The sequence below is a fragment of the Artemia franciscana genome, chromosome 19 (assembly GCF_032884065.1).
Source record: "Artemia franciscana chromosome 19, ASM3288406v1, whole genome shotgun sequence".
In the NCBI taxonomy this organism is placed as follows: Eukaryota; Metazoa; Arthropoda; class Branchiopoda; order Anostraca; family Artemiidae; genus Artemia; species Artemia franciscana.
Genome location: NC_088881.1, coordinates 4,118,947 through 4,135,929, shown reverse-complemented (window position 1 = coordinate 4,135,929; position 16,983 = coordinate 4,118,947). Strand labels below are relative to the sequence as shown.

Below are 16,983 nucleotides of genomic sequence, written 5' to 3'. Positions count from 1 at the left end.
CAACAAAGCCACGAAGCTATGCTAAAGAACTGAGACTTTTGATTCCACCTTGGCTCAACACGTCTGTTACAACCCACACAACTTCATGTTGTTTGATAACTTCTCTATTATAGCCCCCGTTAAAGGTCTCATATAAGTTTTCAGGGAGGCAGTTGAAACAAAAAGGTCGCCCTAGAGATACTTTAGAAACATATCTAAGTCCCATCTATAAAGAACTTGTTAATCCCAATTGTTTTTTATATCTATCTACAAAATCATATTTCGTAACCTAATAGGATCTCTGATAATACCATATCTGGTAAACGATTAGCCTTTCAAAAAGCTTTGCATAAAATGAAAGTTTGATTTACCATTCACGATCGCATTTTTTTTTTATTCATTTACCCTTTTATTGTTACTTGGAAAGGGTCTTTTTTGAGTTTATTATTTATTTTAAGGTTTGTTTTTTCTATTATTGTGTGGAATCTTCCCTGTATTTTTATTTTTTTATTTTATTCTGCACTAAAGACAGTTTTGTCTTGACCGAAATGTTTTTATAGTTTTCTTCGATTTTTCACTGGCTATTATTGTTCTATTTTTCTTTAGATTCTGTATATATATATATATATATATATATATATATATATATATATATATATATATATATATATATATATATATATATATATATATATATATATATATATATATGTTATTTTTTTATTAATTATACATTTTAGTGGCTCAGCAATTACTTAACGGAATTTGGAGATTGTTTCTCGTCAGTGCTTGCGTTTAAACCAACAGGATGGGCGTATCAAGGTTTCGATATACATCCTCAAATGGCACCTGATGTGCGCAACAAAGTGGTATCACTTTATGGTAAGTCCTGTGATTTTAATGACCCCTTACCCTCAATCTTTACTTCTTGGACTCGTATTTATTATGTGCTGCGTTCAGAAAGCAAATAAATGATGTCCCTAAAGTGATTAGTTTGCCTCAAATGGCACCCAATGTGTGCATAAAATTGGTAAAGGTTTATAGTGAAAGTTTATAGTGGGCGTTGTTACTACGGTAAGTTCAAAAGCAAAATTGGTCAAGTTCATAAAGCGATTTGTTTTTATATGTACTCTCCCATGGCAACCAATGTGCGCCACAAAGTGGCAAACATTTATGGTAAACCTACTGCGTTGTTATTGGACAGGGGGTTGGCCACAGTCACAAAAAGACTTTTTGTCACCTTTTTTTCGTTTCAAAACTCAACTTAGCCAGTGCCTATTTCAGTGAGCTAGAAAGGTAATGTAAAAATAAATTGGACAACAGATTGTTAGCTGTTTAAAATTAGTAATGATGATATGACGCAGGAGTATGAAAAAAAAGAAATAATTCGAAATTCCTTAGCAACATCTTTAAATGTTTACAGATTAATCTTGCATAAGTTGTGCATTTATTTTTTCATCACAAGCTTTTGATCCTGCCCTTAACCCTTATCAGTTGGGTCGGCGGATCCGGGGGGGGGGGGTGATCCCTCTTCCATTGTTAAGCCTTGCACCCTTCAAATCAATCACAACGAACCCTTATAGTTAATTCTCAACTTATAGATTCTCAGTCACGCACTGTCAGTTTTGTTGTTGAAATTTCCCTACTTTGCCAAATTATATATTTTTATTAAATTCATATTTCATTTATTTAATGAACTGAAATCGATGTGAAAAACCGTCGCCAAGTCAAAATTATATGGGGCCTAAAATCATATGGTAAAACTATAGGGTAAAATTATATGGATCCTAAAATCATATGGTAAACTATAGGATAAAATTATGTGGCTTCTAAAATCATATGATAAAACTAGGATAAAATTGTGTGACTTCTAAAATCATATGATAAAACTGGATAAAATTGTTTGAGTCCTAAAATCATATGGTAAAACTAGGATAAAATTATGTGGCTTCTAAAATCATATGATAAAACTAGGATAAAATTGTTTGAGTCATAAAATCATATGGTAAAACAAGGATAAAATTATATGGCTCCTAAAATCATATGGTAAAACTAGGATAAAATTACATGGCTCGTAAAATCATATGATAAAACCATAAGATAAATTTGTAATGGTCCTAAAAGCATATGATAAACTATAGGCTAAAATTATATTGATCCAAACTAGTTGCAAGTCCATCTTCCCTCGCCCCAATTAAGCCACTCGGAGGCAAATATATAAGAACAAAGTAGTGACTAGGACCTGTGCAGTCCCTTTGTCTCTGTTCTTAATGTCTCTGAATAGTCACTTTTTGTCAGTTTCTGAATGGAAAAGACACTAGAATAAATTTTTATGCGTATCCTGTTGCGGCCGACCCCTGAATATATGTTACATTCGGAAACCAGATCGACTAAGTCCATAAAGTAATCAGTTTTGGTATAAACTCTCCAGTGGTACCCAATGTTAGTAACAAAGCGGTAAAAACTTGAAGTAAATCTGCTGAGTTTTCATTATATATTACGTTCAGAAACCATATCGACTAAGTTCATAAAGCCATCAGTTTTTTAAAGTTTACAACTGATTACAACTGATGTGCGCAACAAAGTGGTAGCGATTTAAGTTAAATCCTTTAATTTTATTTGAATCTAATGTTTATGTTACCGTCAGTGTCCGAAATCTGGTTAATGTCGACATTCGCCAGTGAACGCCCGAAATTCCTTTTTCTCTGCATGGATTCAATAGGCTTTGAGAGTCAGCTTTTTCAGTCTTACGCAAGCTATGATGGTAAAAGTTAGTTAGGTTATGTTAAGTTTGGTTATAAATATCAGAAATGGGTTAAAAACCTAACTTAACCTAACCTGTCACCATCTTACCTTGCATAAAACTGAAAAAGTTGGCTGGCAACACTGACTTAATCCAAGGGGAAAATAGTGTATTTGGACATTTACTCGTAAACATCGACATCCACGAATTTCAGACATTCATGGTAACTTCACGCCCTTTCAGTAATGTAATTTAAATTGTTAGTTACTGAATTCTAAATTCAATTTGTTTCTCATATTTTTACGCACTTACATTTGATATATTAATGTTAAAATCAAAGCGCTGTTCCTTCTTAAATCCACCTGTTTCTATCATTAAATGTAATTTGTCCTTAGGGGAAAAAAACGAGGCAATAGGAATATATTTGTTTGAAATCTAAAACTTAAATCTGAATTTTGCTTTTAAAAATAAATGCTTTTATATATTTACTGTTGCAAATAGAAGGCTATTTGAAATATTTTCAAGGGGGTTTAGTGGGACTTTCTCCCTTGTCAAAACGTTGCCACGCTCTTTTCAGGCTTACCCTTGCAGGGATATAATTTTTAGTTAGTTTAATGTTGGTTTTTATGGCACTTGGTATTAACCAAGTGACATATAGCAGTCGCCAATTCTGTCGGTCTGTCGGTCTGTCTGTCGGTCCCGGTTTTGCTACTTTAGGCACTTCCAGGTAAGCTTGGACGATGAAATTTGGCAAGCGTATCAGGGACCGGGCCAGATTAAATTAGAAATAGTCGTTTTCCCGATTTGACCATCTGGGGGGGAGTGGGGGCCCGGTTAATTCGCAAAAAATAGAAAAAATGAAGTATTTTTAACTTATCAGCGGGTATTTGGATCTTAATAAAATTTGATGTTTGGAATGATATTGTGTCTTAGAGCTCTTATTTTAAATCCCGACCGGATCTGATGACATTGGGGGGAGTTGGAGGGGGAAAACCTAAAGTCCCGGTTTTGCTACTTTAGGCACTTCCAGGTAAGCTAGGACGATGAAATTTGGCAAGCGTATCAGGGACCGGACCAGATTAAATTAGAAATAGTCGTTTTCCCGATTTGACCATCTGGGGGGGGGGAGTAGGGGCCGGTTAATTCGGAAAAATAGAAAAAATGAAGTATTTTTAACTTATGAGCGGGTGATTGGATCTTAATGAAATTTGATGTTTGGAATGATATTGTGTCTCAGAGCTCTTATTTTAAATCCCGACTGGGTCTGATGACATTGGGGGGAGTTGGAGGGGGGAAACCTAAAATCTTGGAAAACACTTAGAGTAGAGGGATCGGGATCAAACTTGATGGGAAAAATAAGCGCAAGTCCCAGATACATGATTGACATAATCGGAACTTATTTGCTCTCTTTTGGGTAGTTGGGGGGGGGAGTAAGTCTTACAAATTAGAAAAATGAGGTATTTTCAACTTACGAACGGGTGATCGGATCTCAATGAAATTTGATGTTTAGAAGGATATCGTGTCTTAGAGCTCTTATTTTAAATCCCGACCGGATCTGGTGATGGGAGCGGGGAGTTGGGAGAAGGAAACCTAAAACTTGGAAAACACTTGGAGTGGAGGGATCGGGATGAAACATGGTGGGAAAAATAAACACAAGTCCTAGATAGATGATTGACATAAACGGAACGGATCCGCTCAATTGCGGGGGGGGGGGGTAATTCTGAAAAATAAGAAAAATAACGTATTTTTAACTTACGAAGGAGTGATCGGATCTTCATGAAACTTCATATTTAGAAGGACCTCGTAACTCCGATATCTTATTTTAAATCTCAACCGGATCAAACGTAATTGGGGGGGGGGGGCAGTTGGGGGGACCGGAAATCTTAGAAAATACTTAAAGCGGTGAGATCAGGATGAAACTGGATGGGAAGAATAGAAACCTGTCTAAGATACGTGACTGACATAACTGGACCGGATCTGCTCTCTTTGGTGGAATTGGGAGGGGGGAGGTAATTTTGAAAATTGAGGTATTTGTAACTTACGAAAAGGTGACCAGATCTTAATGAGCTCTTGGCTCTTGGCTCTTCCGACCTCGTACCATATGAGCTCTCGGCTCTTCCGACCTCGTCACAAGTGCCATATGAGCTCTTAGCTCTTGTTAGAGTATATTTGTTTATTTTGCGCTTTTGCACACATATTTGACACTTCTATGTTAAATAGAAGACTGTGTCTTTACTAAAATCACTGCCCTTCTTTTTCCCTAAATGGCGGGAGCAGTGAAAATGTTAAAAGCAGAATAGTCAAGGCTCACGGCGTTTTTTTACATTTAAAAATTTTTTGCGAGAATAGGAAGACATGTCTGCAAACCAAACAGGTCGTCCGCGGTTGGGGCGGAAGAATGTCGTAAAGAAGAATTTAAGGAAAATGGGAAGTTCCTGGGAGTGTGTAATGAGGGAGGCTGTGAATAGATGAGGATGGAGATGGAGCGTGCGTAGCTGTGTTGGGTTAGGTGTCTTGGTGCTACAGTGAGCTGTTAGTAGTAGTAGTAGTAGTTTACTGAGAAAATGGGCTGATAAGAGCACAAGAAACACTGTTTAAAATTCAAAACCTAGATCTACAAAGTTGTTTAAGTCTTTAAATTTATCTATAGAAGGCAAGCTATGGATCAGCATCTGCAAGAAATTATATTGTCGCTGTATTGTTTCCTTTCAAAGTTTCGTGTAAACTCTTTTCAGGTTCGCCTTTGCAAGGATACGATTTATTTTTTTTTTAGTCCATTTTTATTTTTATTAAAATTTTGAAATTTAAGACGTGTTTGAAATTTGAAACTGAAATGTGCGATCTGCTTTAAATAATTCATTTTATGTATGTAAGGTTAGTTATACAGTATTATTTACAAGAAAGCTTTTTTGAGATATATTGTCCCTTTTCAAAGTTTTTTCCATTCTCATCTCTGGCATATGATTGAATTGATATAATGATTGTCATAGTTTAAAGTTTATACCCAAGTATTTCGTATTTTTTTATGTTGAAATTATGATTTGAGATATGAAAGGCTCTTTTAAATGCAGTATGTTGTCTAACTTTCTATAAACTAGTTATCTAGTTTACTTTCTATTCCAGTTTTAACAAGAAATTAATATTTAAGAAATTTTCAAAGACCAGTGGTTTAATACTGTTATACGCAAATATTAAAAAATTCCGAGATTTATGTTTGGTAATCCCTGAAATAGGGATAAAGAAACCTTTTCGTCCCAAACATGGCGAGAGTCTTCTATCTCCTCTAAATACGATACGTATAAATACGATATGGAACAATACGTTTCTATTCTAGTGCGTTTCTGGGTGAACTTGAGCTCTATTGTGATAAGTCCGTTGGTAAAACACTCTTCCATTATATGCGTTTCTATTTGAAAATCTATAAAACTGAAATTCAAAAATCTATACATTATCGAAAAATTTGAAATTGTGTTTGTGGCTAAATAACCCTGTTTCAGTTTGACGTGTTTTAATAAAAATGGATGCAATTGAATTTACTTTTGATTATCTTTAAACTAGAGATAATGAAACTTTTTTCTCCCAACCGGTGCCATGGTCCTTCAAATACGATGTATATAAATAGGGTGTAGAACGATGTGTTTTTTTTTACTGCGTTTCCATGCGAACTCTAGTTCTATAGGAGTACTTTCCATTGTGCTGACTCGAGTACTTTTCATTCTATGAGTTTCTGTTTAAGAAATCTTCACATACGAAATTTAGAAAATCTAACAAACTATCTCAAAATCTAAAAGCTAAATAATGCGATATTAATTTAGCGCGTTTTCCTAAAAATGTGTAGATTTTTTTTAGTTTTTTATCTTTTCTGTCTCCACTAAACACGAGGCGTAGTGGCAATCCGCATAAATACGTTGCAGAAATGCGTTTCTGTTCTAGCTGTAAAGAGAAAGCCCAATTCATATAATTATTTACTCGTTATTTATTCATATAGTTATTACTTATTTGTAGCTATTTAGGTAGTTCGAATAATTGTGTGTAGGTCTTATTATTTTTGTGGTTAGTTACATAACAACTGTAGACTTTATACAGTACTTTTAATAATTATTAGTTATTTAAAAGTTATTCCAATTATTTGTTTAACTTTACGTTACATATTGTATCGCTACTTATGCTTTATGTTGTTATATGTTATAATTATTTATTTGAGATAATTATTTTTCCATCGAAAAATTTTCATCTGCTATCCGTTGGTTAAAATTCGTCCCGTAAGTTTTTTCAGCTTCCTTTCAGAAAAAAAAATTCAAACCGTATTCTTTCTAGTCCTTTAAAATGAAATTCAACTGTTTCAAGCAATTCAAAGGTAAATTAGAGGCTAGATATTGTTCATCAGTGGTAGAGATTATGCATAATAATAATAACAAAATGTAAATTGCCAAATTCTGGCTACGTCTCTAACATCAGTACTCTTTAGGAAATGACATTTTAGCCAATAAATCTGAAAATGATTCTAACCAAGGCTATATCCAGGGGGGATGCCAGGTTTGAAACCTCTCCTCCCGAATTTTTACCCGACCTGTAAAAAAGTACCAAAAATGCATATAAATAATTTTTTTGCGTTTTGTAAGGGTTCGTCTCTATAAAAAAAATATAAATAAATACCCCTCCCCCTCCCCGAACAAAAATTCTGGACAAGGCCTTGCCTATAACCATATTAAAGAATTTAAAATAAATGAAAAAATAAAATTCCCGCTCTAGGATTGTTCTTCAGTTTATTCTCCTTCTTCTTCTAGCGTTTGAGTTGTTTTTTTTTGTTGTTTTTTTTACGCGGAAGAATAGCACATTAATTTTTACATATTTCTTTGATAGAACTCTCGATATTTTGAAGTTAACCCTTTCCTCCAATTCTTCTTTTCCTCTGTATGACGTAGCTAAGTTAATCATTAAGGAGATAATTTTTTTCAATCTAATTTATGAATGACCGTTCATTTATTCTGGCTTGAGATTTTGCTTGTTTCATTCAGTGTTTCTTCTGCTTTGTTGGTGTTCACTTCAAATGGATAGATGTTTTTTTTTGTATTTAGGATGGGTTGGCGGAGGTCCTTTACCGAAATATTAGCTTTTGTGTCTTTTTGCTTCCTTTGTTTCCACTGCCTGAAAATCATCTTCGATATCTTAGCCATTTCTTATAACTATATTATTTTTTTTTCTCGTTTTTTTCAAACGTCAAGATCATCCTTTTCCAAATTACCTATTTAGTTCAACGGTTATTCCTTTTTTATAATTCCTTTTTTAATTTCAGCCTTGCCTTACTCTGAACATTCAAGCTACGAAGAACTGAAGCGGTTCGTTCGGTTTATTAAGCCTAAAGAAATTATACCAACTGTAAATGCTGATACTGTAGCAAGACAGAAAAAATTTGCGAAAATTTTCAGCTCCTGGAAGGTACCTGATGTCGTAGGAAGAGAAAATGTTAGGCAGTCGCATCTTTCACATTTTTTAAGGGATTGAAGTGCCTGATTTTCTTTTGATGATTGTGTAGGATATTAGTGGCTTTTACAATCGCTGGCACCATTTTCATATACTACAGACAGTGTGCTTTTTGGCAAGTTCCTTGTGCTCATGTCATCGAGCTCCAAGCTTGCATTCACTAGCTAAGGTTTCTGAAGCTCACAAAACCGGTTTTTAGACAGGTTTTTGAAGCTGACAAAACCGGTTTTCAAACAGGTTTTGAAGCTGACAAAGCCAGTTTTTAAACAGGTTTTTGAAGCTGATAAAACAGGTTTTTGAAGCTGACAAAACCGGTTTTTAAACAGGTTTTTTGAAGCTGACAAAACCGGTTTTTAAACAGGTTTTTGAAGCTAACAAAACCGGTTTTTTGAAGCTGACAAAACCGGTTTTTAAACAGGTTTCTGAAGCTGACAAAACCGGTTTTTAAACAGGTTTTTGAAGCTGACAAAACCGGTTTTTAAACAGGTTTTTGAAGCTGACAAAACCGGTTTTAAACAGGTTTTTGAAGCTGACAAAACCGGTTTTTAAACAGGTTTTTGAAGCTGACAAAACCGGTTTTTAAACAGGTTTTTGAAGCTAACAAAACCAGTTTTTAAACAGGTTTTTGAAGCTAACAAAACCGGTTTTTAAACAGGTTTTTGAAGCTGACAAAACCGGTTTTTAAATAGGTTTTTGAAGCTGACAAAACCAGTTTTTAAACAGGTCTTTGAAGCTGACAAAGCCAGTTTTTAAACAGGTTTTTGAATCTGACAAAACCGGTTTTTAAACAGGTTTTTGAAGCTGACAAAACCGGTTTTTAAACAGGTTTTTGAAGCTGACAAAACCGGTGATTTGGGTCTACTTCTCCATTGCCGTTAGAAGCTTGATAACTTGTTCATGCGTTGCTATTTTTTTTATATATTACCTATTGATAAATGTTATTGATAATTGCTATAATACAATAATTTGATAAGATTCCATAATAATCGATTCCTATAATTATCTATTGATGTTTTATTAATCATTTAAAAAAAAAACCATTAAACTCTTAACAAATGAAAAAGGAGGAGAACAAAAAAGGAGAGAAATAAAACAAATACAAGTAATAAATCTATCGTGATAGTCTGTCATTTATATTGACTTTATATATGTTTAGGGATCGAATCCTCACCAAGTCGCAGTGTTTTCTCAGGCAATGGGACGGTTTGCACGGGGTTTTTGATGGTTTTAAGCATTAACAAGTTAAAATATATAGGTATAAAGTGAAAACATATAAGCATAAAGTGAATGAAGAGGTAAAATAGAAGAAACAAGATAAAATATATAAGTATAAAAGAAAAACACATAAGCATAAAGTGAATGAAAAAGTAAAATAGAAAAAAACAAGTTAAAATATGTAAGTATAAAGTGAAAACATATAAACATAAAGTGAATGAAGAAGTAAAGTAGAAGAAACAAGTTAAAACCAAGTCATAATAAACTTAAAATCTTTGACAGAACAAAAATATAAAATATGAAAGCAGAATTTAACGTGTTCAAAAGAAAGAACGAAAGAATAGCATACAAGACTTAGTTTCTTCCCCAAGTTGAGTTGTGAACCATAAGACAGTGGAGTTGTCGGTTTAATTAAAACGGTGTAGAAATCAAAGCAGAAAATGAATCAAAAAATTAAAATAAATAAAAAAAAAATAAAGTCGAGTCATATCAAATTAGAATTTTTAGGTAAAACAAAAATATAAGCTCAAAATATAAAACATGATACCAGTGTTTATAGTGTTTAAAAAAAGACTTCGGACACATGCGGGGCATTTTTGGACATCTATTAGCTAACAATTCAAACAGTGTATTCAAATAATATAAAAGTAGCAGAGTTATTTGGAATATCAAAAGAACTCTAAGGGTATTTTCTAGCACTTCACATCATTATTTTATGGCATAGCGAGACAAGTCACGCCCAAATGCAAGCCCTTTGACTGCTCGCTTTGTCCCTCCTGCAGCAAAAGGAGTAGGCAGCTTCATAATTAAAATCGGTTTCTGCACAATCGGGACATTCCGGGAAGATGAAATTTTCACGAGATTTGCGGAGGTTATTTATTTTAGCTAATCTGCCACTCACTTCTTCAATCTAACCAACATAGTAAACAGCGGAGTTTGGTTTCTTTCCCACCATAAACCTCACAAGCACAAAATTTCCTGGAGAAAATTCTTCATCGGTCAAGTTTACTGACCCTTCCACTGTGCAAAGACTCATCTTCCGAATCGTCTATGAGCTGCATATCTTTGTCTGAAATGATATCTTCACCCTCCTCTTCAATGGATAAAACCCTGGACCTCTTCCATGACTCCAAGTTCAAGGACTTTGATCTTGGGGACTCATCTGGTTTACGCTTAGGAACCCATTTTTTAGTTTTCTTGTCAAGCTTTGCCTGAGCCTCTGCTTCCAGGGATTGCTTCCCTGGAGTATCTGACAAAATCCTAGTTTTCTCTTTCTTGTGCTCTTTGCGGGGACCCAGTTGCATTCTTGCTTTCAGATATGGTCTTATGCTTTCAGGAGTTATAGCCATGTTTGGTGTTGCCTTTGGTTGATCCCCCAAGACAGGAGCAGAAGTATGAACTGAACCAGGGTGAGGATCATCCATAGTAGCATCTGGGTGATTTTGCTCTGCTGGGTCAGGGGGGTTTGTCACTTCAGCTGGTAGAAAATAGGCTTCTGTGAAGGCATTCGGATTCAAAGGCCCAATTCCAACCTTTTCGAAACCAGCTATGATGTTATGAAGGTTCAGCTTTTCTAGAAAGGGCTGGTTGGACAACTTTGTTATTCCGTGTATTGAAATCCTCTGACCTTGATTCATCTGCAGCCAAGGCGTAGATGACTCCCTGATGGCATGTTTGAATGGTGCATAAACCGAAACATCAAGGGGCTGGATGCGATGAGAGCAATGGGTAGGAAAGGTCAGAATATAAATGCCATTATCTTTGCACAAGGAAACTACTTCAATTGAAATATGGTTTTCATGATCATCGAACAAGAGCAAAACAGGATCCTCTTTGCTGGGTTTAACTTCTTTCTGGAAGTGCTGCATTGAACAAAGAAAATTCCCCAAGGTCATCCATCCACTGCGATGGGCTCAGCCAAAGCATCCTGGTGGTCCATCTTGATACATGCTCTCGGGAGCCTTGACTCTTGGAAAAACAAACACTGGTGGAACAGTCTGACCAGTTGCAGACACAAAGCACAGTATTGTGGTATTTTCCCTTTTCTGCCAACACGGTCTGTGCCACCTGCTTTGCCCCCTTTTAGCAACCACCATGGAGCCTGAACAACTGTGAGCACTCCTGTTTCGTTGCAGTCCTTAATCCTACCAGGAGGAAAGTGGAACTTGCTATACAGTCCCTGAAGATACGAAAGAAGGCACCAATTACAATGGCATTGAGACCGGCAGCACAAATCTGGCATGTATTTTCAGGTTTTCTAATGGACGAACTAGCATTTTTGCTTCATAAATCCTTTAATCCAGTCGACTCCTGCTCTTTCATTCAGCTCCCAACTTGGTGAGAATTCGAGCTTCATAGTTCTTGCCCATTGGTAGGCTAACCTTCTCGTTGCATTGGGAGTTAATCCGTAGTTCAGCATTGAGCACGTTTCGAGGTATACAGCGAGTTCTTTATCTTCTTTAGGAGTAAAAACAAACTTAGAACTCTCCCGAACACAATCATTATCATTGTTTGTACTTGGGATACCCTGCTCAAGATCTTGGATTTTACTCTTGTAGCATTTCACGGCATCCACAAGGGTAAACTTGTGTAAACTAATTCTTCCGTGGCTGCTCAGAAAGATGAATTCTCATTTACGACTTGTCTCACAGCACGCTTCAGTAATTCTGGATCTGGGGGACCACCCCCCTTTCGAATATAGGTGCGAACCATCTGTAAAAGAAAAATCTAAAATGTTAAGAACGGAGAGAAGCCTATATGTAGTCTATAATAAAATTGAAATACTTAGTAATGTCCTACCTCCAACTATTTCCAATTCCAGGCTCGGAGATACGTCCATCAGCATGGCGCGAAACCGGACACCTCGAAATGTGTCTGGAATCGCCCCCAAAAAACTGTCCAGTCACCCCTTATTGAAGCAGTTTTGAAAATTTACTATTTTATGGAAACGGCCAGACATTTATTAGTGAAAATTACCAGAAAAATGCTGCAAACATTTCTCTTCTAACTTACGACCCTATAGCTACAATAACTTGGAAAATATTCGACGAGGACTACAGGTGTCAAAACTTCCAGAGAGTGTATAAAAACTTGTCTTTGGCATCAAACATTCAAAACTTTCGCCAAATGTACGCTACATGAATGGTATCTAGCGGCGATCTTCTGAATGGGTTAGTTCAAAGACTTTGGACGAGAGGTCCAATGTACGGTTTCGCCCCCCTCTCCCCTGCTAAAATTAAAGCTTCCTTGTATTGCAATGACGCCATTCAGTAACAAAAATTATGATTCTTTGGAACCAACGCCTGAAGTTTTTAGTTTTTCCGGTGTTTTCTTTTTTTAGTTTTTCTGGTATTTTCTTTTTTTTAGTTTTCTAATTGTTGATCGCTTAAACAAAAACCACAGTAGATTTTTTAGAGAATATATATTAACAGAGGTAAAAACAGTATATTTTTAAATATATAGAAGATGGGGAAGAATGAACTTAACTCATAGTAACCGAAACATTGAAATAAAATGTAAAATCCAACAAAACTGTATCGTCATATTCATGATGATACAACACACGTATCTTTTGTAAAGGTAACATCAAATGACTACCTTTGAAGCAGCCTCTTTCGGGTATGATTTCATTCTTGAGTGAGTCCGCTGCCTAATTCTCTTTGGTTCGTTATTCACTATTCCAACTGAGAGAAAGCCGAAAACTTTCCTGTGTGTTATATTCTTAATTTTCATTATCTGGGGAAAAGATCCTCCTAAGGTCCAAACTTTTTTTGATTTATATTCAAGTTATCTTGGTTGTACCAGTAGCCAAAAGCTATTAAAAGACGAATTACTGCCCATAGTACCTTAAAAATTGCATGGAACCCCTAAAAACGACGCCGGATGGGAAAAAAAGTAAACTGTTGGAATTGTCTTGGCCGGAATCCCTGTAAAACGTACAGTCACTTGGCTTGAACAACAAGGGAAACCACTTTTTTGCATGGAATCGCAGTCTATGGCCTCTTTTTTTCCACAACTAGTGGGGCACAAAAACATCATTGAGAGCTGTTTAAGAGCTCATTTTAAAGTAAATTGCTACATCTAATCCCTTCTATAATTAACAAGATTTGAAATAAAATTATTTTGACAAAAAACTGCATTTTCACATAGAAAATTAGGATATACTTTAAATGGTATCTTGGGTAACAGTAATGATCAAGATTGCAGCTACTGCTGCAACCTAGTAAAGGACGAACCACGGCACATAGTAACAAAAAAATAGCTTGAAACTTCTAAAACAAGTGTCAGATCTAAATAAAAAATAACCATTGGAATCGATGCTACCAAGAAGGTAAGACCAAGAATCATAATCGATATCCTCTTCTTTTTTTTTCTTCACAGCCATTGGGGCGCTAAAGCATCATTGAAATCTATTTAATGACTAATTTTAAAGAAATTGCCTTTTGTAATTAGTAAAACATAATATTTAAAACAATATTTTTGACAAAAACTGCATCTTCGAATACAAGACGATGTTAAACTCATAATCATTGGTTACAAATGACGTTAAAAGTAAAAATTACATGATTACGTTAGTTGTAATGATGTCGCTATTTATTTTATTTTTTTTAGTTAAGAACAAACTCTAGCCTATAGTAACCAAAACGACAAACTTGAATCGTCATGTACAAGATGACAACACGTGCACTAACTACTTTGATAAGAACCTTTCATTTTCATAAGAACGAAGATACTTCAATCCAAGAGTTAGGTCAATTATCCGAACAAAAATGTTCGAAAGCATGGAAATTCCAGCTTTAATCTAATTGTACTGTAGATGCAGTACATAAAAAATTTAACTTTTTTCGAAATTCCTGACTCTATTCAAAAATATTGATTTTCATCGAAAACAGTACATCTCTCTGTCTCCACAGATGGCCAGAAACTGCAGATGATGAAGATGTTCTGCTCTGCATTTCCTCACTGCAACCAGGAGATATTGACAAGAGGTCCGAGATGCTTGAATTGGTCGGCGATTTCTAAGCGGGTATTACCAAGAAAAATACTAGTTTCCAATACATCTACAAAGTTCGCTAGAATTTTAGTTTGACCAAGAAAACCCTTTTCTTGGTCAGACCTTTTAAATAGACATTGGACTGTATGTACAGGTGAGAAGTTATTTAAACGTGGGGACACTGGAACATTTAATGCCTGTTATCGACATTCAACAACCATATTAAAAAAGAGTAGAAAGCCCTTTTTATCCTAAACTTTTTCAACTACAACTACTACTATTAACAACTCATAGTAGCACCAAGTTGCCTGAGGCTAGCACAGCTGCTTACGCTCCTCCTTCACCCCAGCCTTATAAAGCTTCATTCTCAATATGTGATGTATTCGGAAAATCTTTTTCTCGGTCAGACCTTTTAAATATACATCAGACAGTATAGATGAGAAGCCATTTAAACGTGGGGACATTGGAACATCTCTGTAATAGACATTCAACAGCCACATAAAAAAGAGTGGTCAATAACTACGACTTTTTCGAATGGTCGTGTAGAACCTAAGTCTGTTTCCTGTCTTTTCTTGTATTGATATGTCAGTGGCATTAGCCACATTTTTGTGACTAAAATCAAAACAACCTAGAACAATGTTACAAGTAAATTTACCGATTTCTAAGCGGGCATTACCAAAAAAAAAATACTAGTTTCCAATATATCTACAAAGTTCACTAGAATTTTAGTTTGACCAAGAAAATCCTTTTCTTGGTCAGATTTTTTAAATAGACATCGAAGAGTACATGTCTGTTATCGACATTCGACAAAATTTCGATAACAGACAATTTTCATCTGCAGATAAAATAGGAATGCGATTGATAATTGAAATGTATGAAATAACTTTAAACGAATTTAGTAAAATTAATTAATAGTATTAACTCCATGCCGTATACGACCTATAGAGAAAAACTTATTTTCCTTTAAAAAAGTAATTCAATACTAGCTAGCATTGAAGTGGCTCTTTTTATTAAATTGCACACAACAAACAAGGGTATGTTCAATAGCTACGACTTTTTTGAATGGTCATGTAGAACCTAAGTCTGAACCTAAGTAGAACCTCTGTCTTTTCCTGTATTTACATGTCAGTGGCAGCAGCATCCAAGTTTTATTTACACTTGTGAATAAAATCAAAACAACCTAGAGCAATAACACAAATAAATTTACCGATGGTAATTTGTCGAGTTGAGGAATGCTCTACTTTCAAGCATAGTTAGGATGATTGACTGATTAGAATTAGGATTTTTTTGCTGTAGGCTAGAGCAAGTTTTGACTTAAATTAAGGGGAGCTTTTTATCTTTTTTTGAGTGGGGAAAGTATTTAATCGAAATTGAATAAATGCATAATTATTTCGCTCCACTACTAAAATTTATAGGCTTAACTGAAGCAGATAATCGCAACAGTCAATTCTACTTGTATTTAGGGTAAGTAGGGTAAGAATAGAAGCGTACCTTTAGTTTCACCTTGTGCTGTTTTCTAACAGTTGTTGAACGATGTCCAAAATAACATTTGAAGACCTAAGAAATAATTTTCTGTATGTATCTTTAACTATTTTAAGTTTATTTTTAATTAACAATCTTTATCGGTTCATTTTTGACTATTTACCCGAACTAAAAGATAAAATGAAGGTTATTGAAGAGGATCTTGATGACATTAATTCTGATGATGAGAACATGGTGGTAAGGGAACCCATAGAGATATGTTTAGTATGCCCTCTTGTTGTGGAGGTGATTCCTAGGAAAAAAGATAATCGATTCCCTGATACAGAAGAAATCGAAAAATTTCTAGCTCTTTTTCTAGGAAACGAGAAACGAAGTTTTCGAACAGACATTGATAATAAAAAAATGATCATAAAGGTGGATTCAAAGGTAACTGATGACGAAGTAACAAAGTTGAGGACTGAGAAAACAAAGAAAGAATGTGAACTTGGGCGCTTGATTGTGTGGGATTATTCAAAATTCCGTGTTGGAAAAGACCCAGAGTGAATCGCAAGGCCCTAATTTTTTTTTCTTTCTAAAATATTTTCTCCAGGAGCTCTTTTCTAGGGTGCGTCTGATGCTGCAACCATGATATTGAGACTTAAGATCCAAAGCGGTTCCTAGGGCTGGTAGTGCCCGGGGGGAAATCACTTATAGCGAAATTCAAACAAAATTCAAACGAAATTCAAACAAAATATAGCGAAACAAAATTCAAGGAAAAAACAAAATAAAAATGCTGAGATTACAACAAAACCAAATTAAAGATAAATGAAGTTCAATAAAAAACTGAAAATTGTGAGAATTAAAGCCAAATACCTAACAACAATAAAGTGAGCTATTCGCTAATATCTGCGATTTGCACAAAATACAAACAAACATGAATTGCCATCAATGGATAGTAACGAACAACAGACTGTTTTTTGTTGGTGCTGAATAAGAGAGGGGGCTGTTCTCTCGAAATATTCGCTTTCTGTGTTTTCTTCAGTTTTTTGGTTTGTCATTTAAAAACTACGTTTTTGATTGTTTCCTTTTTAATGTTATGGCGTGCGAA

At 35.1% G+C, this 16,983-nt stretch overlaps 1 protein-coding gene across 4 annotated transcripts in view; it reads left to right on the top strand.

The window, feature by feature from the left end:
* Positions 1-9,181, top strand: part of LOC136039177 (uncharacterized) — a 92,769-nt gene extending 83,588 nt beyond the window's left edge. For 2 of the 4 annotated variants that reach the window (XM_065722695.1, XM_065722697.1), the window contains exons 8-9: positions 720-861; positions 8,019-9,181. In XM_065722695.1, the coding sequence (XP_065578767.1) occupies positions 720-861; positions 8,019-8,227 (351 nt within the window). In that variant the 3' untranslated portion in view covers positions 8,228-9,181. The remainder of the gene's footprint in view (positions 1-719; positions 862-8,018) is intronic. The other 2 variants (XR_010620387.1, XR_010620388.1) reach the window with 2 other exon arrangements.
* Positions 9,182-16,983: the final 7,802 nt, after the last annotated feature.